Source organism: Trichechus manatus, unplaced genomic scaffold (genome assembly GCF_000243295.1).
Source record: "Trichechus manatus latirostris isolate Lorelei unplaced genomic scaffold, TriManLat1.0 scaffold00116, whole genome shotgun sequence".
In the NCBI taxonomy this organism is placed as follows: domain Eukaryota; kingdom Metazoa; phylum Chordata; class Mammalia; order Sirenia; family Trichechidae; genus Trichechus; species Trichechus manatus.
The window spans coordinates 7138622-7165231 of NW_004444052.1; the positions used below are offsets into that span (position 1 = coordinate 7138622).

General features: G+C 36.7%; 1 protein-coding gene across 3 annotated transcripts in view; it reads left to right on the forward strand.

Moving 5' to 3' along the window:
- The window catches only part of LOC101350084 (cytochrome b5 type B), a 41209-nt gene extending 15104 nt beyond the window's left edge, over nucleotides 1-26105 (forward strand). The window contains exons 2-5 of one of the 3 annotated variants that reach the window (XM_004384057.3): nucleotides 9642-9770; nucleotides 10312-10341; nucleotides 21831-21859; nucleotides 24816-26105. In XM_004384057.3, the coding sequence (XP_004384114.1) occupies nucleotides 9642-9770; nucleotides 10312-10341; nucleotides 21831-21859; nucleotides 24816-24906 (279 nt within the window). In that variant the 3' untranslated portion in view covers nucleotides 24907-26105. Of the gene's footprint in view, nucleotides 1-9641; nucleotides 9771-10311; nucleotides 10342-15724; nucleotides 15952-21830; nucleotides 21860-24815 lie in introns of those variants that run through there. The other 2 variants (XM_023738411.1, XM_023738412.1) reach the window with 2 other exon arrangements.
- Nucleotides 26106-26610: the final 505 nt, after the last annotated feature.

The window sequence follows — 26610 nt, forward strand, 5'->3', positions numbered from 1 at the left end:
GAATGTAGAACATTGTCTTTATAAACTGTGTTATGCCAATTGAGCTAGATGTTCCCTGAGACCGTGGTCCCCACAGCCCTCCACCCAGCAATTCAGTCCTTCAGGGAGTTTGGATGTGTCTATGGGGCTCCTCTATGGTTTTGCTAAGAGTACATATGTTTTAGACTACTGGTGGTCTAGGACTAGGTAGAATAGGTAGTAGACCCTACATTTAAATGTCTTCTTTTCAAGTATGGGAAGCAATATATTCTAATTGTAAATTCTAACCTCAGCATTTTCTATTTGTTTACATTAAGTTGTAGGTAGGTAGATAAAATTGGAAGTTGAGCTTTTGACTTTGTACTGCCATCATGACCTTCATGGGAACAAAGTAAATTAAATCCTTTAGTTTCTGGGTATTACACTGCGAGCTTAGAGGTGTGTTAATTAAGAGCTGTAAATGGCAGTTGCCATCTGTAGGACACATACTGAATACAACAGAAGATCCCTGGGTGTGTCTCATGTATCCTTTGGCTTCATGTTGAACTGGACATGTTATTACACAGTCTGTTGCTACCAATGGAGCATCATTGTTTATTCATAAGAGGTTGAGAATGAGAAGCTTTCAGCCTCTTCTGAAGTTGGCACCTGCTTTTCTTATTGAGTCAGAATATCAATAGAATTCTCAATGAGAAAAGAAATTTCTGATAGAAACTTCAGCAGCTCAATGATGCTACATTAACCTCTGTCATTAGGGAATTAAGATTTTCATTTGAGTTAATTTTTCAGATAACTAAAACTTAAGTCTGCAGAGTTGAAGTTTTTAACATTGATGAAATCTGATTTATCACGTTTTTCTTTTATGGTTATTGCTTTTGTATCCTCTTTAGGAAATCTTTGCCTACCCCCAGTTTTTCTTTTCTTTTTTTTTTTATCTTAACTAGCTTGATAGTAATCTTTTACAAAACATGTTCTTTCAAGACTTTAAAAACAGACTGTGTGGAATACAGATGAATTTGTCTCAATGACTTGGGACCATTACTGAGAACATTGTTTATTCCGTTTTATAGTATATATACAGTACCCTTTCTGCCTTTTTCCATAGTCTTTTATGCTCATTTGCTTTCCTCTCCTACTTTATAGTTTCTAATATACTCGTTGATGTATGACTTTGGTGGGTTTTAGTTGTATGTAAAATAAAAGTCAAGTCGAAGCGACTGAAATCGTGCCAGTTATTTCTGACTTCCAGAGAGTTCCGCCCTTCCCCCCACGTTTGCTTCCTTGTTTTTTTCAGTGATTGAGGTAGCTAGAAATTTAATCTGGATTGTTACCATATTAGTAGTGTATCTCTCTCTCAACTAATTTGAGTTTTTATGTTTCACTTAAGTATCTCTCCTTTTTTTTCCCCCATTTTGAGTAATGAGGTATGAGTATGTTACAAAGTTTTAGCACCTTCTTTGCCATGTGCTCCAACCTGCTAAGAAGCCTGGCCTGTCACAACCAGTTAGTGGCTAATGTCAAATGGGAGGGGGTAGGAATTTCCTGATACTCCCAAGATTGTAGTCTGGTGAATGGGTATAGTGTTGTCCAACTGGAGAGAATCCAGTATAGTTGCTAATCCTTAATTTTCAAGGTTTTTGAGGTTATTGATATTCTTGAATAATTGAGTGATCAAGGGAAAGTATGAAAATGTAGTTCAGAAAGTTTACTGAACAAGTCTTTTTAGCTTGAAGAGGGATAATTAATGTTGAAAGTATTTATTTGACTTAGGGAAGTAATCTTTCAGAAGCAAGGAGGGCAAGATATTGGTACTCTTGGATTGTTACACTTTTAAGTAATTCAAGTTATATCAGGTGTATTCTTTGTGCGTGCGTGCGTGTGTGTGTGTGTGTGTGTGTGGTAAAAATACATACAACAAAACATTTGCCAATTCAACAAGTTTTACATATAAACAATTCAGTGACATTGAGTGTGTTCATGTTCACCATCACTATCCATTTCCAGATTATTCCACCACCATTAACAGAAACTGAGTGCCCCCCTAAGCAATGACTCCATTTTAACCTCTCCTTCCTGCCCCTGGTAACCACTAATAAGCCTTGGTCTGTGTGCATTTGCCTATTTCACAGAAGCAGGATCACACTATATTTGTCTTTTTGTGACTGACTTACTTTACTCAACATAGTATTTTCAGGATTTATCCATGTTATGGCGTGTATCAGGACTTCATTTCTCTCTGTGGCTGAAAACTGTTCTATTGTTTGTATATAGAAGCAGTCCCCGGGCTACGAATGAGATCCATTCCTAAATCTGTCTGTAAGTCGAATTTGTAGGTAAGTTGGAACAGGTACATGTGGTTCTTATTTAGCGTCAGTTAGTCAAATGTTTGTCTTAGTATATAGTATATATCTTACCTTTCTACGCATATAAAACAAGCACTTCGAAATACACTAAAACATCTTAAACATAATAACATACTATATAATAATAGAAGTAACTGCATACCGTACTGTACTGGAGAGAGAATCTGTGTGTGTATGTGTGTACGTGTAGGTATACATTACTGTAAAAAAAATTAAAGAAACAGTTCTTAAAACCATTTAGATAGGAAAAAATCATGATTAAAGGTTAACGTTTACGAACTACTGTATTTAACTCAAATTTTTAATACAAGAGACTTTATGGCTGTCCTTTCTTACATTAGTAACCCAGGGACTGCCTGTGCCACATTTTGTTTATTTATTCATCTGTTAATGGACATTTAGGTTGTTTCCACCTTTTGGCAATTGTGGATAGTGCTGCAGTGAACATTGGTGTACAGGTTTCTGTTTGCATTCCTGCTTTCAATTTGTTTGGGTATACCTAGGATTGGGATTGCTAGGTCAGATGGTAGTTCTGTGTTCAGCTTTTTGAGGGATTGCCAAACTGTTTTCCACAATGGCTGTGCCTCAGGTTTATTGTTTTTAATTAAATGCACCTGTGATAGATTTTTAATGCACCTTACACCACTAGTGGCGCATAGTTGTTTTCTGACCCACTCAGCCTTTCAGTTCTTCATGTCTTCAGCCTTGTATCATCTGCTTCATTGTCCTCACTCTTGAGTTTTGCTCTCTGGGCAGTGAAATGGTGCTGGAAATTGTTGTGAAACCAGGAAGGTTCACTGCAGCACAGAGTCTTGCCACTTGGCAGATACCGCTTTCGTCTCATTGGCACCGTCACACACTTTTTACAGCCATTATTTCAGATTTATATACTTAACTGGTAAGTTGCCAGGGGTGCGGAATACTTTACAGAAGTCTGTTTATCTGTGCTTGCCTCTCCATCCAAGCCTTTTTATCTTCCACAACCTTAGATGAAGAGTCAATCTTTTCCCTTTCTAACCTCTGCCCTGTTTTACATTCCTTTCTAGCTGAGGCCAAACCCCATGCCTGTACAACTCCTCTCTTCTTATTTTTTTTCCATTAAATTGTTCTTTGTCATCAGGTTTGAATGGATCTCGCTGACTTAAAATAACATCTCTTAATCCAGTGCCTGCTCTTCCTCCTGTTCTTTCAGCTGCTCACCTCCTCTATTTCCACTTCAGAACCCTATAGGAAGGCTTGCATCCCCTACAACTATAGTCTTAAGAGAGTTGACCGTCTTGCCAAACAACAGTGACTTTTTCTTTGCCTTCATCCCCCTTGACCTCTCTGTAGCATTTGGCAGCCTTTCTAAAATGGCCTGCCATGCCCACATTTTTCTTTTTTAAAAATTTTATTTATTTTGTTATTGTTGTTGAGAATATACACAGCAAAACATATACCAGTTCAGCTGTTTCTACAGATACAATCCAGTGACATTGATTACATTCTTCCAGTTGTGCAACCATTCTCATCCTCCTTTTCTGAGTTGTTCCTCCTCCATTAACATAAACTCACTGCCCCCTAAGGTTCTTATCTAATCTTTGCTGTTGTCAGTTTGATCCCATGTAGATAGTTCTTTAAAGAGCATGATGCTCAAGCCAGGCATTTTTTACAAGTTAAGCTAAACTATTGTTTGGTTTTAAGAAGACTTCAGGAGATCTTTTTGGTTTAAAGTTTAAAGTGCCCTCATTTTTTTTTTTTTTAATAATAGCTTTATTGTGATATAATCCACATACCGTAAAATTCACTCCTTTAAAGTGGTTCAGTGGTTTTCAGTGTATTCACACGGTTGTGCAACCATTACTGTCATCTAATTGTAGAACAGTTTTGTCACCCCCCCCCAAAAAAAACTTCATACCTATTAACAATCACTCCCCAAACCCCCCCAGCCGTAGGCAACCACTAATCTGTTTCTTTATAGATTTATCTGTTCTGGACATATCATATCATTGGACCTTTTGAGACTGGCTTCTTTCAGTTAACAATGTTTTTAGGTTCATCCATGTTGTAGCGTGTATTAGTACGTGATTCCTTTTTATTGCCGAGAAATATTCCATTGTATGAACGTACCACATTTTGTTTATTCGTTTATCAGTTGATGAACATTTGGTTGTTTCCACTTTTAGGCTATTGTGAGTAATGCTGCAGTGAACATTTGTGTACAGATTCTGGTGTGGACATTTCTCTTAGGTATATACCTAGGAGTGGACTTCTTGGATCATATGATAACTTGATGCTTAACTTTTTGAAGAAATGCCAAAGCATTTTCCACAGCAGCTGCACCATTTTACAATCCCATCAGCAGCGTAGGAGAGTTCCAATTTCTGCATATCCTCATCAACACTTGTTATTTTTCATTTTTTTATTATAGCCATCCTACTGGGTCTAAGTGGTAACTCATTGTGGTTTTGATATGCATGTACTTAGTGACTAATGATATTGAGCATCTTTTCATGTGCTTGTTAGTCATTTGTATATCTTGTTTGGAAAAGTGTCTATTTATACCCTTTGCCCATTTTTTAATTGGGTTCTCTCTTTATTGTTGAGTTGTAAGAATTCTTTATGTATTCTAGATGGCAAGTCTCTTATCAGATATATGATTTGCAAATATTTTCTCCTATTTTGTGGGTTGTCTTTTCACTTTCTTCATAGTATCCTTTGAAGCACAAAAGTTTAAAATTTTTCTGTAGTCTAGTTTGTCTTTTTTTCTTTTGTCATTTGTGCTTTTGATATCATATCTAAGAAACCATTGCCTAATCCAAGATCATAGAAATTTACTCCTATGTTTTCTTCTAAGGCATGGCCTCATTTTATCACTACTTGCAAACAGGATCTAGTTGGGCCAGACCTTGTTGACAGATAGGTCTCCAAGATAGAACCTTGGCCTGTCTGTCTTAACATGTGAGCTGGGGTTGGAACATATCCTTTTATCTACTACTGGCCTTATAGTCTTTGAGACAGTTTAAGGAGCAGAACCCCCTGTACATTATTCTAGTTTTTTTTTCCTGACAACTTTTTCTCTGGTGTGTTTTCCATTTTTATAGCTACATTAAATTTGCCAAGGCTCATTTCTTTTTTCTTTTTCTTTATTGTACTTTAGATGAAGGTTTACAGAACAAACTAGCTTCTCATTAAACAACAGTTAGTGTACATATTGTTTTATGACATTGGTTAACAACCCCATGACATGTAAACACTCTCCCTTCTCGACCTTGGGTTCCCTATTACCAGCTTTTCTTTACCCTCCTGCCTTCCAGGCCTTGCCCCTGGGCTGGTGTGCCCCTTTCGCTTGTTTTGTTTTATGGGCCTGTCTAATCTTTGGCTAAAGGGTAAACCTCAGGAGTGACTTCATTACTGAGCTAAAAGGGTGTCCGGGGGCCATACTCTTGGGGTTTCTCCAGTGTCTGTCAGGCCAGTAAGTCTGGTCTTTTTTTGTGAGTTAGAATTTTGTTATACATTTTTCTCCAGCTCTGTCTGGAACCCTGTATTGTGATCCCTGTCATAGCAGTCAGTGGTGGTAGCCAGGCACCATCTAGTTGTACTGGACTCAGTCTGGTGGAGGCCATGGTAGTTGTGTTCCATTAGTCCCTTGTGTCTTTAGTTTTCTTCATTCTCCCTTGCTCCAAAAGGGGTGAGACCAGTGGAGTATCTTAGATGGCTGCTCACAGGCTTTTAAGACTCCAGATGCTACTTATCAAAGTAGAATGTAGAACATTTTCTTTATAAACTATGTTAGGCCAATTGAGCTAGATGTTCCCCGAGACCATGGTGCCCACAGGAAGGCTGATTTCTTAACCACTGTCACACACTGTGTGCTGATGGTTTCTAAGTAGGTTCTCTCTAGACCTGTTTGATTGAGCATAGCCCCTTGTACTTGGATTTCCGTCTAGTATTTCAGACCTAGCATGACTGAAATTAAATTCATCATCCTCCAAAACCTTCTGCCCTGTTTCTGCCACTGGTATCACCTGCTTTGAAATCTACTCTCATTTTTCCTTTTGTCCATATCATTGGTTTCCAAATCGATCTTTGAAGATTGCCATGCACTTAATCTCATCTTGGCTGTATGTAATGGGCTTCCATCCAAAATTTTGCTTGAAAATGTTCTGCAGCCAAAAGTAATTTTTAAAACTCTTGCTTTGTGTCCAATCAATAAACATACCCAGGTGTTTCTTCTTTACAAATGTCAATTACATGGTTTTTAAAAAATATATCTTAAAAATATTTTAACAGAAAAATGCACAAATCCTAAAAGCACAGTTTGACAAATTTTTTATAAAGTCAGCACAGTTGTGAAACCACCATTCCAGTTGAGAAAGAGAATTGTACCAACATTCTGTCCATCCAGAAATGCTTCTTCTCAATCAGTACCCCTCCCTCCTTCCCAAAAGTAACTACTATCCTGACTTCTAACTCCAAATGCCTTTTCTGCATAATGCTCTTTATGCATAATACACACTTCTATTAGTTAATGTAGTTGTTTAATTATTTTTAATGTAATAAGTACCTATAAACGCACCACCCAATACAAAAATTAGGACCTTGACAATAACCTGGATCTAATAAATGGTCTCCTACCCATTGTTTCCCCTTGCTTCTTGGCCCGCCAAAAGTAACCAGTACCCCAATTTCCATGTTCATAATTTCCATGTTTTTGTAGTTTTGTTGCATCTATATGTACTCCTAAAAAGTATGCATCAATATATGTATAGATGTACACATAAATATATATTTTTTATTTTAAGATGTATTTTACTTTATGTAATAGTATCATGCTGTATGTAATATTTTAGAACTTACTTTTCCTCTTAAATATATATTCCTGAGATTCAGCTATATGGTGTCACTCTGGTAAGTGAACACACTTGGACAGCCACCATCTAGAACATCATAGCACCTGCAAGTCCTCATTGGGCCCCCTGCCAGTCACTGCTGCTTTCCTCATGCCCAGATACCCAGAAGTATCTACCATATTGACTTTAACACTATAGCTTTGTTTTGCCTGCTTTTCAACTTTTAATAAATGGGAGTGTCATAGTATTTATTCTTTTGTGTCTGGCTTCTTTTGTTCAGTATGTTAGATTCTTGTTGTTGCATGTAGGAGTGGTTAATTCTTTTTCGTGCTGATTAGGATTCCATTTCGTGATTATACCACGATTTATTTACTTTGTATTAATGGTATATGGGTTGTTTCTAGTTTAGGGCCATAACCAATAATGCTTCTGTTATTGTGTGTGTGTGTGTGTATACTGTGTGTTTGTGTATATATACATATACACATTTACATATACACATATACATACACATATTTATACATTTTCCTCTTGAGTATATACTTAAGAAATTCCATTTGATTTTTTTTAATTGAAACTTTTGTTGAGAGAATTGTAGATTTATGTGCATTTGTAAGAAATAATACAGAGGTCCGTTACACCGTTTGTCCAGTTTCCCCTAGTGGTAACATTTTGCAAAACTGTAGCACAGTATCACAACCAAGATTTGACATTGATACAATATTCAGAATTTATTCAAATTTCCTCAGTTTTACTTCCATTTGATTTTAAATAACAATATCTGAAGATTATAGAGTTCTAAAACAGAAGCCAAGGATTCCCTGGAATCTTTTTTCTTGTTCTCAACCATCTGTATTATGACCATATTTTGGAGTGAGGGTTTCTAACTTAGGGTTTTTTTGACCACTTTGATCCTCCTTACACCAGTGAAAAAAGCAGATTATAAAACAGTACATATTATATGAATTAACTTTTGTAAAAGCACAGGATATTTTATTTATCACTGTCTAGTACATAAAATACTGAATACTCAATAAAATTGTCAAGTAATGATTGAGTGAATGCAAAAGGAAAACAATGGAATTTTATGCACCAAAATGTTAACTGTACATTTTCTATTATAAGATTGTAGTTGATTCTTTATTGTTGTTTTTTTTCCCTCCAGATTTACCACAGTGACAATATGATATGTGCTTCTATAATTTTTTAAAGTGTTAGGCTTTTTTTTGCTTAGTTACTTATTTACGTTTAGGTGATGAGAGATTGGTGAAAATGAAAGTCCTCTGTAGTTGTAGAAAGAGCTGTGTAGGAAATCATAAATTCAGTCATTCTCTGAAATATCTCAAGCTGCTCATTATCCTTTTGCTATGAAAGACAACATAATAGTTTAGATGTGTCATAAGGAAAAAATATCTTCCGTAATTTAGATACATAGAGCGTGTTGGGATCTGATTCCAAGGCAAAACTAATTTAATTCTAAGACAAAACTTAACCCAGCTGAATGGTTTTCAGATATGCTATATTCTTTTGCAAATAATGACCCATGTAAATCAATGAGCCTGCCCATATAACATGTGACATAGTGTGCTTATGAAAATAGCATGGGATGGGGGGTTGTGCGGTTAGCAAAAAAGTATAACATGCATGTTATTTGTGTAAAAAATAGGTAATAACAAATAAGTGGAGGCTGTCTTACTCTTGCAGTCTTTGGGTGGTGCAGATAGTTAACTCGCTCAGTTGCCAACGAAAAGGTTGGAGGTTTGAGTCCACCCAGAGGCGCCTTGGAAGAAAGACCTGGCAATTTATTTCTGAAAAATCAGCCATTGAAAACCCTCTGGAGCACAGTCTTCCACAAATGGGGTCGTCATGAGGAAAAATACTGATAAATGCTATAGCGTGGATGTACCTTGAATACATTATGCTATGTGAAAGAAGCCTGACACAAAAACGTATTGTATGATTTCATTTGTACGAAATGTCCACGATAGGCAGATATATAGAGACAGAAATTATTAGTGGTAGCCAGGGGATGGGGGCAGTGGGGACTTGGGAGCGCCTGTTGACAGGTATGGGGTTTCTTTTCGGAGTGATGGAAATGTTCTGGAATCAGATTGTGGTGATGGTTGCACAGCATTGTGGATAGGCTAGAAAACAAAAGTCAATTGTGTACTTAAAATGGTAAATCTTATGTCATATCGATTTCATCTCCAGGAAAATTACAAAAAACAAGAATGACTTGAAGTGGTAGAAGATTTTTTTGGTGGGTAGTGATTCTTGAAGTTGGTACTTATTAAGCGGTTAAGGTAGATTTTGATCCAGTCTTTTTCTCCTTTGTTAAATAATCAAGATTTTCTAAAAGAGGAGCAAGTCGAACATTAGGGCAAAAGGAGGAGAGGAGGAGGGGAAAGTAACATATTGCTTTGCTTTTCAGAGAGCCCTGTGTTCATTAAGTATCTTTGCCTTGTAGCATCCTGGTGGAGAGGAGGTTCTGCTGGAACAAGCTGGTGTAGATGCAAGTGAAAGTTTTGAAGATGTAGGCCACTCCTTTGATGCCAGAGAAATGCTGAAGCAGTACTATATTGGTGATGTCCATCCGGTAAGGACCAACTGAGCTAGGAGGACTTATGGAGAGGACATTACTGAATAGCCACAGAACAGGATGGGGGAGTGAATTATTATAATGAAAACTCATTCAGTCGAGCCCTCAGGCTAAATTTTTTCCGAAGTTTTCCTGTCTTACTATGCTAAGATATAGCTTCTAATTTGCAAAGCAGCACATGTAGTATCTCTGAAAAGTTAAGGAAATTGATTTTGGATTATTATGATCAATTTATTTCTTCTTGTAATTCAGTTAATAACATCTCTACCTAAAATAGTGTGTTGGTTGTTTTGTAAGTTTTTTGTTAACAAGAAAACTATCCCTTGGAGCAATGACTTTTTAAAACATATACGCACACTATTCTAACAACGGACCCTGATATGCTCAGAGTGGGAGTCAGCACCTTTCCACATACTCTAAAGTCTCCCAGAGAATTCACTACCGGAAAGTAGTCCCACATTCCAAGATTAGAAACATGCATGTAGTGAGGGTTCATTTGGATATGTCTTAAAATATTATTTGTTTTTGTCTTTAACAGAATGACCTTGAAACTGAAAATAGTAGCAAGGTAAGAAGTCATCAGTTTCTCTTATGTGTTCCAAGTGTTTATATTTCTGTTCACTCACATAAAATTGATTTTTAAAAATTATTTTAACAAGAGAAGCATTTATTTTCTTCCCCAAGCAAAAATCCTATTTTTCAGGAATTTGGACTCGGTACTATCTCAGGAGAAAGAATAGCAGAGTCTTGAACAGTAGGAAACATTTTGTTAATGTTTCTACTTGCTGGAAAAAAAAAAAAAAAAAGAAACCCCAAAACTGTGCAGTGTATGGTTTTGAAACAAATTAGTTTATGGGTTCAGTTGTAGAAAAGTATCTCTTGCAGTACATAGAACAGGTAATAATAATTGCTTCTGTGTTGGAAAAAGACTTGTAAAGTTGATTTTCTCTTAAAAATTATCTTCTTTAATTCTAAAGAAATTGTAAATTGAAATAATTGACTTGTCTAGAACAAGCATTTTTATCCCTATTTCCCAAATTTAATTCTTTTATCCCATAGGCTTACATAGACCCACATCTTTTTCATATACTCAGTAATAGGGCAAAAACAAAAGATTTAGTATTTGAAAACTGTAATATGCATTGCATTATGTACCAGGAAGAAAATTTGAAAGCCTTTCTGCCTCCCATCAGCTGAGTGGTTCATCTCCCTTATTCTCTTATAATTTTCCTTTACTTCAGTTCTTCAGATAGCTATTACTATACCCTGTAATTTAAAGGGACAGAAGCTTTGGTACTACCTAGAATATCATGTAAGCAATGTTCCCTCCCCTTTTGCTTCTAGCTTTTTGCTTTCCTTTTCTGTTAAGCCAGAATTACTGAACAGATTTGATATAACAATTAAAGTTGGCCTAGACACAAGAATTCTTTCAACTCAAGAGGTTACTTGACAGTGTCTGCTATCTATTGCCCTGCAATCCAGAGTGTTTGTGTAAATTAACTCTCATGCTTTCTATACACTCTGCTACCCTGAACTATTGAATGGCTTACAAAAGGGGGATGAAATGCTTCTTTAATTGCTTTGTAAACTCTGTTGGTTTGTGTATCCTTCCCTCCTGACACATGTACCATTCATTCTTGAATCCTCAAGTCTGTTATGAAGGTAAAGTTTGAACTAAGCTTGGCCTTGTTTGGTATACTGAACATGCCCAGAAAACTTCACTCTCGGAGGTGAGCATTTGATTCAAAGGGTATTGCCATTTGTGCAAGAGATGCATCTTGTGTCTAGGAGACATAACCCATTTCTGCAGACAGCCATCAGAGAAGCCTTTATATTAAAACAAGGGAAAAAATATTTTTGTAATTATAATATCTAGAAGTCTACAAATTGTTTTTTGTGGCTTTGTCATCATTGGTTGTACAGTAGGTAGTTAAGACCATTCTTAGGAATGAAGAGCAGTATTTGCTAATTTCTGTTCCTTGTACCACCTATATTAGAATCCCTTGGCCTGTTTTTTGAAATGTATATTTCCTGGGCTTCCACTAATATTGATTCAGGAGCTCCGGAGATGGGGCTTTGGAATTTGCCTTTTAAGTAACCCATGTAATAAGTAAGTGGCCAAGCATTAAACTTTTTAGAATACTAATCAGGTACTGAATGAAATGCCCATCTTTTGATTTGGAAACTTAGGGAATTTTAATTCTCTTTTGTGGAAAGCACCGTCTGCCTTATATAGGCCAAAGAATTAATTAGAGATATATCAGCTGAATTAAAACTGTTGACGCAATGATAAAGAACAGTGGTGAATCCACAAAACATCTCACAACATGGATGAATCTGGAGGGCATTATGCTGAGTGAAATAAATCAATCACAAAAGGACAAATATTGTATGAGACCACTATTATAAAATCCCAAGAAAAGGTTTACACTCAGAAAAAACCATCTTTGATGGTTATGAGGGAGGGGGATGGTGGGGAGGGGATATCACTAACTACACAGTAGACAAGTTAACTTTGGTGAAGGGAAAGACAACGCACAATATAGAGAAAGGCAGCACAACGTGACCAAAGTAAAGTCATAGAAGCTGCCTAGATATAGCCAAACCCCTTGAGGGATCAAGTTATTGGGGCTAAGGGCTGCAGACCATGGTCTCAGGGGACATCTAGGTCAATTGGCATAATATAGGTCATATATCCTACATCCTACTTTGGTGAGTAGCATCTGGGGTCTTAAAAGCTTGTGAGCAGCCATCTAAGATACATCTATTGGTCCCATCACATTTGGAGCAAAGGAGAATGAAGAAAACCAAAGACACAAGGAAAATATTAGTCTGAAGAGCTAATGCAGTACATGAACCACAGCCTTGACCAGCCTGAGCTCAGAAGAACTAGATGATGCCCAGCTACCACCACCAACTGCTTGACAGAGATCACAATAGAGGGTACCAGACAGTGGGAGAAAAATGCAGAACAAAATTCAAATTCACCAAAAAAGACCAGACTTACTGATCTGACAGAGACTTGAGGAACCCCCAAAGACTGTGGCCACCAGACACCCTGCTAACTCAGAAATGAAGCCACTCCTGAAGTCCACCTTTCAGCCAAAGATTAGAAAGGCCTATAAAACAAGCAATAACCCACGTGAGGAACGTGCTTCTTAGTTCAGTCAAGTATATGAGACCAAATGGGCAACACCTGCTCAAAAACAAAGACAAGAAGACAAGACAGGAAATCTAGACAAATGGTAACAGAGAACCCAAGGTGGAAAGGGAAAGGGGGAGAGAGCTGACATACTGCAAGGATTGCAAACAATATCACAAAGCAATTTGTGTGGAGATTTTTGAATGAAAAACTAATTTACACTCTAAACTTTCACCTAAAACACAATCAAATAAACAAAAAAACTGTTGAGCCTTGGACTTTCTATAAGAAATATAGAAAAAGAAACCCTTTCAGCTTACCAAATTCTGTAATAATTTAGAAGTCTCTAAATGTAGTTTAACCCCTACTTAGTTTAAACATTGACTAAAGGCAGCATTTTCATTGTGGCCAACCGACATGTCTCCATTAAGTAAAGAGCCTGGTTATTATGTGTTTCCAATCACACTGCTGTACTTCAGGTAGTTCAGGCAAAGAAAGCCTTTTGGAAACTTTTCAAGACCACCTGCATAGGTTCTCACAAAGCTATATTCCAACCTGATTTCAGTTCCAGGAAGAAATTCTTGATTTATCAGATTTGTTTCTTACAGAAGTTTAAGCACTTCCGTGTCTAGGATGTAGGTATCTCTTCTTCATTTTTCTATCTCTGGTTTAAATATTCACCATCAAGAAATGGAAATCAAGTTCATTCCATTAATTTTCCTTTCTCTTGGTTAAGGGTATCTGTGCCTCTATGAAGAAGTGATTTTTAAGCCTAATTAAGAGGCATCTTTTGCCTTATGGGACACAGTTTTCATTTCCCTCTTCTTCTCCCTTCTACTAATTCAGTTCTCCTCTCCCACCTCCACAAACACATTTCTCTTCCATGCCTGAACTTCCCTCTCCATCTCCCCGCAAAAAAGCACAACATTGCTATTCCATAGTACAGCTCAGGAACCATTTCCTGGTTTTTTAGAAACCACATTTCATGTTGAAGCATTACCTGTATTCATGTAGAACGCAGGTAAATAATCGATGGTCACCTTTGTTTCATTGTTAGGTTGATAATATAGAAGTAAAAAACTTTTTATCTCAGCATATTTCCCAAGGATCACTGTCATGGATTGAATTGTGTCCCCCAAAAATATCTGTCCACTTGGCTGGGTCATGATTCCCAGTATTGTATGATTGTGTACCATTTTGTAATCTGATGTAATTTCCTTATGTGTTGTAAACTCTATCACTATGATGTAATAAGATGGATTAGCGGCAGTTATACTGATGAGGTCTATAAGATTAGATAGTGTCTTAAGCCATCTCTTTTGAGATATAAAAGAGAGAAGTGAGCAGAGACACACGAGAACCTCATGCAACCAAGAAAGCAGCGCCAGGAGCAGAGCGCATCCTTTGTATCTGAGGTTCCTGTGCTGAGATGCTCCCAGACCAAAGGAAGACTGATGCATCACAAGGACCTTCCTCCAGAGCCGACAGAGAGAGAAGGCCTTCTCCTGGAGCTGATGCCCTGAATTTGGACTTGTAGCCTACTGGACTGTGAAAGAATAAACTTCTCTTTGTTAAAACCATCCACTTGTGGTATTTCTGTTAGAGCAGCACTAGATAACTAAGACAATCACCAAACCACCAGACCAGCAATGGAGGACCAGAGCAAACTGCAGCCCCTTAGAGGAAGAATTGCCGTACTGACAGAAAATACAGTCGAAAAGGGTCCTGGTATTGGTAAACTGGAAGATCTGTATCTTAATGCAAAGACCTTTTTTGACCTGGCATGGAGAAGTAGGTTTAATGAAGTAATTCCAGGACTTATATTTTTATGTTATGTAATAGAGGGTCTACGTGAAGCATTGGCAAGTGCAAGAGTAAAGATCAGATTGCTTATATATCTACAGGCGAAAGTGGGGGACAAACTGTCAAAGCAACAGCTTCATCTTACCCCAAAGGCTAGGACCCCTCCAAACTACTGCCCTTGGTTGCTCTGGAAGTAGCATCAATGTATTAATTTGGTTGTGATGTGTTATTTGGAGTGTTGTTGGATCTTCAGCAAAGATTTGTAGCAATGCGGAACAAGTCCGAAAGAGGTACAACACCTTTATGGAGTCAATCGGGAAGAACGAGTACAAGAATACAGCCAATTTACTAGTTGTTTATCCAGCTGGGCCAGTTATGCATTGGATCAATTGACAAATGCGGGTTGAATCACTCGTCTATAGCTTAATTAGCACTGACTTTGGGTCTCCTGAGAAAGAGATGATGGAACAAGTGCACATGGTGGCCAGCTACGTACAAATGACAATGTGCAGTACTGTTTGCAGATACTTAGAGCAGTGCATGGATGGAACCATTGCGCTAAGACTTGTTGTCCATGAAATTCCTGCATTTATAGAAACCTCAAAGTATGTCAAGGCCAGGCTTGGTAACTTCTTTGAGTACGGTGGAGCTTTTCACTCTGCTGTTTCTGAATTTGAGCCACAGAAATTCCCAAATTTATCAACAGCAGCAAATTATTGGACAAAGAAACATACTCCTTCCTACTGTGCCTTCGCTGCTCCCGAGCGGGCTCCCGGGGCCACCGTCACGATATCCATGCTTGCCGTCGCATCGTGAAGTTAGGAGGACGTGGTGGTCTGATGACGTCTCAAATATACTAGCAGAGCTCAGTATTACTGGCTTTGAAAATTGAACCAACCTCTTAAAAAAAACTTTTTGTCTTTGTGAATCTCTTCCTGGCTGGATTAGTCTCCATGCTAAGACTCATATTTGACTTAACATTTTTCTGGTCTGCTTTTGGTTACAGAAATTCACCTTTGAAACAGTGTTTTCTGTGCCAGGTTGCCTGCCTGCCTACTTCACTGCAAGTAAATGCAAACATTTATGGTCCATAAATTCCCTCTTTTGATTATACATTTACTTCTCAATTATATGTTTTATTATTTATTCATCAGTCTGCTTTCAATTAGGAGGATAAAACCAAGAAAACCAAACCTGTTGCTGTTGAGTCAATTCTGACTCACAGTGACCCTACAGGACAGAGTAGAACTGCCCCATAGGGCTTCCAAGGAGTGGCTGGTGGATTTGAACTGCTGACCTTTTGGTTAGCAGCTGAACTCTTAATCACTGTGCCACCAGGGCTCCTAGGAAGATGAAGTGAATACAGATCCTAACCTGATTGAAGAAGTGGGTATCAATTAATTCATTTATTCAACAAATATTATCTGGATAACAGTTCAACTTCTTCACTAGTTAAATCTCATTACAGTGAACCAACCCAATAACTTGACCATTTTCTCATTACAAATTTGTTGAATGAGTAATATACAATATACATGGTAAAATAAATAATCCAAAAAAGTATACTGTAAAAAAAAGGCTCCCTTTCACCCTCAGCCCTCAGTGCCAGATCCCTTTCCCTGGAGGTAGCCAGTTACCATTTTCTTGTTTACCCTCCCAAAATGATACTGTGCATGCATAATATAAATACATGTATATGCTATCTCTTCTTTAAAAAAAAATTTCATATATACTGTTCTGTACCTTGTTTCTTTTTACTTAAACTCTTCATCTCAGTGATTGTTCCTTATTCATAAAAATCTCTTTATTCTTTTTAATAAATATTTAGTATTCCATAAACAAAAGTTTTGAGGTGATGGCATTTGCTGTAACAGAATTTTTTTAAAAACAAGTAAGATTGTCTCCATAAAGGCTTATCATGTATTTTAAACTTCATTTTTAAACTTAGGAAGTTTCATTTTTGAAACCTGGTAAATTTCAAGTATGTTAGAAGCAACCTGTAAGTTGCATTTAAAAGGAGGTACATTTTTTCTCCCAGATATTACGGACTTCTATTATACATACAATTTTCTATTACACATACATACATAACATACAGTTTACCTTCTCTTTTATGGAAAGGAACCACAAAGAATATATAGTTCATAATTATGTACTGTAGTTAGTTGGTTGCATTCAACTAAAAGTTTGCTTTTAAGAATCGTCCAATCTTCCTGTCATACCTATAATCTAAGTTATTAAAATTTAAAGTGGTGATGCAGGTGTTCTTTAGATAAGTAATGATTGCTATTTACCAAAGATTTTTTTCTGATTGTTTATTTTACCCTGTTTTTGTCTAATATATATATTTTGTAATACGATCTTTTGAAATAAAGTATAGAATGTAATAGCAAAATCACCCTTGAAATATAAAACACTGTTTGCTGAGAGATCTCAAGGCTTAATGTCCTCTCTTTGTAAAGCTCTATTTAGAAATAATGTGTAGTTTTACAAAAACTAGGGCGAGGTAACACCTTTTTCAAATCACCCTCCAATGCTGTAACAAATTTTTCGCTTCTTAGGTCCTAGTAGAGACAATTCTATGGACTGTTTTAGTGTTATTCAGTGATGTATCATATGTCTGACTACACTGAGTTCTTGAGAGAGTTGTATAGAAATGTGTTTTAGAGGGTATTTTTCATCTATGAATTTTGCACTTATCCTCCAAAGAAACACTTGTTTTTTCCATGACCAGGCTGACGAGCGATATACGCTTTGCAAGGCAGCAATTGTTAAACTGCAGATCATTATGTATTCACACCTAGAAAGAAATTGTTTTGAGTGACTTGTACATTTTAATACACTGGAGCGTCACGAGAAAACTGTTTTCAAGATCTCTTCCACATGACCATGTCATAGTTGGGACTACAAAATGTCAAAATCTTGTACCTTCAGTACTCAAACTTCTTAGGTGGTAAGATGTACCGTATACTAGTTCATGTAGTGGTAGTTCTTGCTATAAGGCCCACTGTGTAACGGGGAAAAGTCCTTGTCACTCCTGTTTGAAGCCACAAGTTACCGTGTTGTTTTTCATAAATTACTGGTCACAGACTTAATGGTTTGACTACGACTAGAAGGACCCCGGAAGACATGGCCCCTGGACTCTCCGTTAGCCCACAACTAAAACCATTCCCAAGGCCAACTCTTCAGACAAAGATAGACTGGACTGTGGGACATAAAATAATACTCGTGAAGAGTGTGCTTCTTAGCTCAAGTAGATAACACGAGACCAAATGGACAGTTCCTGTCCAGAGGTAAGATGAGAAGGCAGAAAGGGTCAGGAGCTGGTTGAATGCACACGGGAAATCCAGGGTGGAAAGGAGGAGTGTGCTGTCACAGTATAGGGAGAGTCACTTAATAATGTGTGTATAAATTTTTGTATGTGAAACTAACTTCAATTGTAAACTTTCACTTAAAGCACAACTAAAAAAAAATTTCTGGTCACATAGATACCGCAGCCTTCTAAATAAAAAGCTGTGAACACTCTGTAAGGCCACCCAAATACCCATTAAATTTGCTGAAGGTATCCTGTGACTTAAAATCCACTTCTTCCCATTTTAAATGCTTGGAATCCTCTTGGAATAGCAAACATCCAATTTAGGAATAAAACATAACCTCTTTATATACCTTATGTATATCTCTTTTATTTAAACCTTTGAAAGTCTCAATATTTAGGCTGAAAGTATACTTATAATGCTCTGTTTTAATGCATCATAATCATGAATCTGGTGTAGTTTCCTACGTTTGTGTCCTGGTTACAAAGTACACATTCCTCAAATGTGTGTTCTCCCATGTTTTCTCATAAACAGAGGTCATGGTGAAATCTATCCCCATTGACCCCTAAATGCCACCCTTCCATGTCATTGCCATTTATGACCTTTCTTTGTCATTCTCTCAAGCATGTCAAAGAGGATCAGTGCATAGCGAGCAGTGAATCTCTAAAGAGTATCTGGGAGAACACACCTTTATGTACCTGGTGTAAGACAGAAAAATATATATATGGTGGTGCTCCTTCAATCTTCCTAGACATGGGAGAATGGTATTTCCTTCTCTCTAACCTCTAGAAGATGGCTCTTGTAGGTTTTGCTAACATGCCCTTAGGTTAAAAAATTGTGTTGAATTAATTGAATATAGCTTTAGAATTCAAGTTTATCTCGTCTAAGTCTTTCATTTTACCAGTGAAGAAACTGATTTATCAGTGAGCTTGACGATGTTAGATACAATTTCAGTTGTGAGCAGGTTTACAAAAATGTCACTTACGCATTGTGAAATAGTCCCTTTTACTATACAAAGGCCATGTTTAGTATTTATATGTATATAAATATATCTTTTTTTTATTTTATGGAAGAACTAAAACCTTAACAAAGCTAGAACTTTAGGAACCAGTTTTATCTAAACAATTTAATTTCTTCTAGTTTTGAGCTAACATCAGAGTAGCCTTATAGCAGTTTTGTTGTCTACAAGTGCATTCCAAACTCCTTGCATATTAATTACTTGGTAGGGCTTATGCTAACAAAACTCTGAATTTGATCTGCCCTCTTGTAACAAAAATCAGACCTTGCTGTTACTGCTTTTCATCCCTAAGATTGAGAGCCATCACTGTTCTGTTGACCAAAAATCTTGTGTGTAAATTGAAATTTGGGCAAAAATATAACCAGCAAGATATGCCTGAACATCCAAAGAGATAAATTAAAGTCAGTCATAAGCTGTAGGAATTTCACTTAAGCATCCATTAGATTAAGCGGCTGAGCTCTGGAGTGGAAATGAGGATTGAGGAGCTGTGCGTAGAGGGAACGGAAGGGTGGAGGTAAAGGATGGTTGTGTTAATAGAATCTTTTTCTTTTTAATTTTGTAAAGTTAAAAATAACTTATTTGCCTTCTTTCCAAGCTTGGCTGCGGGACTTGGCTGCTAAGGAGCAGTGTGTTAAACAAGGCACTTTCATTATAGTTGATTAAAAGTGGGGTCCCTGTAGTTTGGCAGTTACTTGGCTGTCAGGATCCTAAAGGGAGCATATACTTCTTTCTCTTCTCTTTCCTTTACTATGTTATGCAAGTTGATCTTTTTGCCTCCAGGGATGGATTGATCTTAAAACACGGGCACTTTGAGGAATTATTTATTAGAAACTATATTAACAATTTCAGCATATTATGGTCTTGATTGTCTCTGTACTTTCTCTCTTCCTCCTCTCAGTTGCTTACTACATTGTGTACTCTAGTTAGCACACATCTGGAGCTTTTGGTTGGAAAAGAGTCTAAAAGCTTTGAAATCTAGAGAATCCATTTATATGAACTATATGGTTTTTAATATAATTGTAGACTATCATAATATATATATTGTTCCTTAATGCTCTCATGTAAGCCTTTCAAATTATCCTGCTTTTATTGATAGTAACTGCATATTTTAATTCTATAAATCATCGGTATGTATATCTATAAAGCATAAAATGCTAACATTTTGTTGATGGAATTCAATGTTTTTATGACTGCTATAATGGAGTATTTAAAAAGACAACATTATAAATTAATTTGATGCACACAACATCACTACTATTACCACCCTCCCATATCTGCAAGACAGTGACACTGTATTTCTCAAAAGCTGATCTGCAAGACATTTTAATTAGCCTGATTCATACTATTCTAGCAGAAATGTTCCAGATAGCATAATAAAAGTCTCAAAGAACTAGAGTGGTTTATTAGTATGGTTTATTTAAAAGCTTGTATTAGAGTTTTACTTGCCTGTAGGCTAATTTCTCATGTTTTGGGCATGTATTCATTTGCATGGCAATGTTTTAGATAGATGAAATTAAAAAACTCATTTCACAGACTGCTGTAAAGTATATCTGGGTCAGTATGTATGGTTTCTAGAAATTTCTGAAGATTATTGAAGTTCGTGGTTAATCAGAGTTAATGTTCTATGTTCATACCCTGGCATACATCTGCATATTGGCAAAGGTGATATTTTGGGCAGCAGTAACCTATGCTAATTAGTTATTGTCCTCGGTCAGTAGGTTAGCAGGCCTTTTGTACTATACAGCTAATTAATGAAATCAGTAACTTCATTTGATGTTTACTTAAATTGAGTAAAAAAAATTTTAGATAACAGCTTTATTAAGATATAATTCACATACCATACAATTGACCTATTTAAATTGTACAAGTCAGTGGTTTTAGTGTATTCACAGAGTTGTGCAACCATTACCACAATCAGTTTTAGAACATTTTTATCACCCCAAAAAGAAACCCCATACCCATAAGCAGTCACTTTCCATTGTACCTTCCCTGCCCCAAAGCCCTAAGCGACCACTAATCTACTTTCTGCCTCTATAGATTTGCCTCTTCAGGATAGTCTATATACAATAAACGTAATTATATAATGTGTGGACTTTTGTGACTGGCTTCTTTCATTTAGCATAATGTTTTCAAGGTTCATCCATGGTTTAGCATATATTAGTACAAATATTGCCAAAATTTTGTTTTTAAGTTTGTTTTGTTATTTTCTTTTCCTTAATTTTATTCTCCCCCTTTTCATTATAAAACAAACCCTAAGATCCTTAATCATAATTATGATGATCTCAAAGAGTAAACCAATTCATTCTGTAAGCCATAAAGTGGCCATAAAGCAGTCATCTGCATGGTCTGTTAACATTTCACAGTTGATCTATATATTATCATAGAAGAGGCTTTTTTTTTTTTTTTTAAATATATTTTCAGAAAACGTCATCTCAGCTACTGCCAGTGGCAAGCCCAACTGAACCAGGCATAGCCTTGTTACTTCAGATTAGTCCATTTCAATATCATTTGTATTATTAGCATTTTACGTCTAAAAATGTTTGGGTCGTTTCTTTATGTTTTCATTAGTGGCTCTTCACCAGGGTATACCATTATATTATCAGAAGTAATATTCCCAGTCCACCCATTGCTTATGGATTCATAGACATCACAATTTATGAAAGATGGGAGTTCTTTTATCAGCTACAGAGTTTATATGGATATTCAAGAAGATTTATATAAGCTGTGTTAATCTTTCCTTTTGTTTGTTTCTTATTTTTGAATATATGCATCTTCTTCAGGACACTTCGAAAAATAATACCTGCAAAAGGTAGAGTATTCCTTTATCAGACTTCCTTATGTTCTACATAATGTCTGGCAAGAGGTTCTTCCGTAAATATACATGTATAACGTAAGCGTACCGTTTGACAGCTAATTCTTTTTTGGCCAGAAAGTCGTTGCAGATTAAATAGTGCCTTGACAATAGCGAAATTAATTTTGAAAGCTTCAACCAGTTTGAATAATCTCAAGCTTCATGCCTTGAGTACTTTTTAAATCATGTTATGACATAAATTGGAATCACACTTAGTGAGAGGCCAGTGTGCATGGACAAGTGACTATTCAGCAAAGCTAGTCAAGCACCTCGTCTGCACCGCAGCCCAGCTGTACGACTCCAGTTAAAACTTAATCTCATTTAATCCTCACAACCACTCTGAAGGTAGATGCTATTATTATATTTTACAGAAGAAAAAAAATTATTACAGTCATACTCAAGCATTTGGGTTTTCTCAAAGGTTTACTTAAAGTATATCACTTGCAGTAGTATTAGTGAAACAGTAGTATTAACTCTGAAAGGTATAAATTGCCATCTCTTTAAGTGTCTCTGGAGTCCCTGGGTGGCACAGATGGTTAAACACTCAACTGCTAACTGAAATGTTGACAGTTCAAACTCACGCAGAGGTGCCTCAGAAGAAAGGCCTGTCAGTCTGCTTCTGAAAGGTCACAGCCTTGAAAACCTTATGAAACTCAGTTCTACTCTGCAACACATGGGGTCACCATGAATTGAGTCAGAATCAACTCAACAACAACTGGTTTTTTTGTTTGTTTTTTTGAATTGTCTACTTGAGATGACTGTGAAGTCCTTGCCTTGTAAAAGATCTTTATAGAGGTTATGTAGACCATCTGTTCTGACTTTTCTGAGATCCTATTTCAAGCATTTTAGGGAGAGAGAAAATTTTTTTTTTTCTCTTCATAAAAATATTGGGTCTTTTTTATTTGCGGTGATGGACAGAGCATAAAAAATATAAACTTAAACGGAACTAGTAAATTCAGCTTCCTTAATGTTAAGGACTTCTGTTCAGCCAACTGTTCCATAAAGAATTTGAAAATACAAGCCACAAATTTGTAATACATTTATGCTACACATAAAACTGATTTAATAATTATTATACAAAGTACATAAAGAATATCTGCAAATTGATTAAAAAAAAAAACTCAGAGGCAAGTTATTTGTTATATATGTATTTGACACACAAAAAAAGTAGGATATGAGAAAAAGACTTAAACAGATATTTTAGAGAAGAAAGGCAAATATAAGCATATGAAAAAAAGTTTAATCTCATTAGTCAACAGAGAAATGCTGATTAAAATACAGGGTATATTCCACACCTACCAGACTGGCAAAAATAAAAAATTTTGAAAATAATTAGAGTTGGTTAAGAAAGTGGATCATCAAGACTCTTAAGCTCTCCTAGCAGAGAATATCAATGGGTACAATTACTTTGGAAAACAGTTTGACATTCTCTAGTAAATTTGACCGTATGAAAAACTTTTTGACTCAGCAATTCCATTCATAGTGATAGATTCGACAGAAATGTGTGTACATGTACAAGAAGCTTGTATAAGAATATTCGTGGCAGCATTATTCCGTATATTCAAAAACTGGAAACAACCCAGATATTCATTCATTCATTAATAAAGTGAGTGAAGAAACTCTGGCATATTCATACAGTGGAATACACAGAGTAATAGAAATAAGTGAATCACAACTACATGCAGTAACCTAGATGAATCTGCAAGAGTTTTGTCTTAATGCCAGGAAGTTGTTGTTGAGCCTAAATCTCCTTTGGTGCATTATAAATGCATTTCCCCTTTATAGTCTCAGTAGAAATTAAGTATTCTGAAGGGTTTATGAAGACTGGTGGTCAGCCATTCCCAGTCACCTGTAAGGAGTCTTTTGTACCAAAGAATTTCTCTTCAGTGTTTTCTCAGGGATCCTGCTTTTGAACTCCTTAGTTTTTTTTTATGGTGGTTCTCCAAGAGGTTTGACTTCATTAGTCTTATGGAGAGATTACTTCAAAGTTCTCATGTGCCATGTTGTTGTTATACGTGCCAACTTGCCTTTTTTTTTTAAAAAAAATAAAAGCTCCCTGGGTGACACTCTTAAGTTGTCCAGGGCAGCCTTCTGCCATACTTAAATGTACAAAATGCTAGGCATGTTTAGACGAAGAGAATAATTTTTATTATTGAACTTCAGCCAGTTTTATTGGCTTCAAAACCTTTTAATACCAAGACTGCCTATGTCTGAAATGGAGGGACAGCCAGGTCATTTGGATTATGGAAGAATTACACATGAAAACCAGCAGTGTTAATAAGCTCTATTAAAGAGGAATAATTATTTTAAGGAGAATGATTACTGTCTTGACACTCCTAAGAGAAGTCTCTTGCAGCACTTTTTTAGCTGGCTCTGTTATTTGCTTAACTTTATTAGAACTATCAATATGTTCTCTCTCTCTCTCTCTCTGTGTGTGTGTGTATGTCCTTATTAGTGTCCAGACTAGAGGTTAAGAGGATGGGTTTGGATCAGACTGCCTAGCTTACTAAAAAATTATACTTAGTGTGTTTTCCTGTTTATAAATATTAATTGTACAATATGTGCAAAACAAAAGCATGAAGAAAATATTAAACTACCCGTAATCCTATGACCCAGAAATAACCACTGTATGTCTGTATAAAAGCACATACAGAGGTGTATGTGTATATTTTTTTATTTTTGGTATCGTACTGTACATTCTGCTTTTACCCTTTTTTGAGTTTTTGTTGTTGTTTAATATTGTCAGTCCAATCCAAATATCTGGTTTCTTCCAACTACTGTGTGATAAAAGTAGTTAAATTTCCCAAAGTAAATCAAAACTCTTGGCCCATGAGAATATTAAAATGTGAATGTGAAAGAGCAAATGTTTGGTATAAAATGTTCACAACTTTATTGCTTTTTCTCCCACCTCTAGTTGCTGGTCATACTGGGTTTTCCCCATCGTAGGAGCTATTCTCTTAGGTTTCCTGTATCGTTACTACACGTCCGAAAGCAAATCCTCCTGAGGAGACCTTGTTGAAGTCTGGAAAGCACATCCACTTGGGAGTGAAAACCAGAGACTTGCTTTGGGGGCTGCAGAATTGCCCTCTTCTTGAATCCTGCCAATTGTATTCTTCCCCCTTGGAGTCAAGATGGTTGGCCAGACATCCACCTCAGACCTGGGACCAGTGTCCTTCATCTCTGAGAGCCTTACTCCCAGAGCACCTGCTCACTTTTCTGCATCCTTGCCAATGTTTCCTTCCTTCACTGCTTCCCGCAACTACCTTTACATTTCAAAACTTTTTGTTAATAATTGTAATTCATACATTGTAGTTACATTGCCCTTTGGTAAGAATGGCTGCTTTCCAGTATTTTAAATGTGTATTAGACATTCTTAGTGGAGTGGCAAACTCTGGTTTTAAAGTTTTCTTTTTCCATTTTGCTTGTAAGTAATTTTTTTTTTTTTTTTAATTCTGGTTTAATTCTATTGTTTGCGTTACTCATCTAAGAGATTTAATTCATGAAGTGTGCACCTACTGCTTAAAACATAGCTGGCACATGGAAACACATGTTTCTTGTTTATATTTGTTAAAACCAAACCACCCTGTCTGGTTTTCTATTCTATGCTGCCCCCCAAGCTAGTGTAGCAGGTGGCTTTTCCCACCCCCTAAGTCTAGCTCCTATTTTTCCCAAGTGGTGCTGGACAAAACTATGCTTCCCTTTTATTTCTTGGGGATGGGGAGAGACAGGAGAGGATGGTGGATGAATTGGGATGATAGGGCCTGATGAATTCATAGTAATCTTTCTTTTTAAAAACACCACTTTAGAACAGGAGTTTGGTAAAAGCACCAAAGACTTCAGCCTTCACTTCAGTTTGGCATGCATTTCTAGCCATCCTTTTGTTCCCCTAGCCATCTTTTATTGGTAAATAAAAATTTGTAATTATGTCTATAGATCTTTACCAGGGATTTTTGCCACTTTTTTGTTTGTTTATTGATTAGTACACTTTAGATTATGCATTTTACAAAATTAAAACTCCACATTGATTTGAAGGTGCGGTATTTGATCTTCTGTTCCCCCCAGTGAAATACCTTGTGTAGTAAAATGGCATTTGAAAGCAGGAGATCATAAGAAAATGTTTTCCAGTTGTCTGTATTTTACCTCTGTGGCTCTAACTTTTGGTTTTGTACTGTTGTACCATTGAGAATAAAAATCTGGTCATTTTTTTCTTGGTTGTGTGTTTCATTGAGGAGTAGGTTATTATTTAGAGTTCTGTTACTGTTTTTTCTTGGTTCAGGGATTTGTCGGGCATATTTGACTCATGTTTTCCCTGTGGAAGCACCTGAGGAGACTGCATACTGGCTGTTTTCTGTCAGCTGTGGTGATTTTTCTCCCCATGCTTTGAGGATTACCATTCTGCCTCTGAGCCATTGTCATATCCAGCAGGGAGCAGCTTGGTTCAAGAAGGACCATGGGCCCTGCTCAGTATCTTCCCCCCACTTCCAGCTTGCCAGGGACTTGAGGAGACAGGAAACTGCCCAGCAAACCAGTGTCTGCCTATGCAAACTATTTAAGAAAAAGTTCAACCAAGGCCTTGTGTCCTGTGATTTAGCAGTTGAATGAAAATATTAACCTTGTACTTGTACACTTGGATATGACGTTTTGGAGTAATTTTAGAGGATTTCTCATTGACCTTTATATACAGGGATGCAGGTATAGTCAAACTTTTA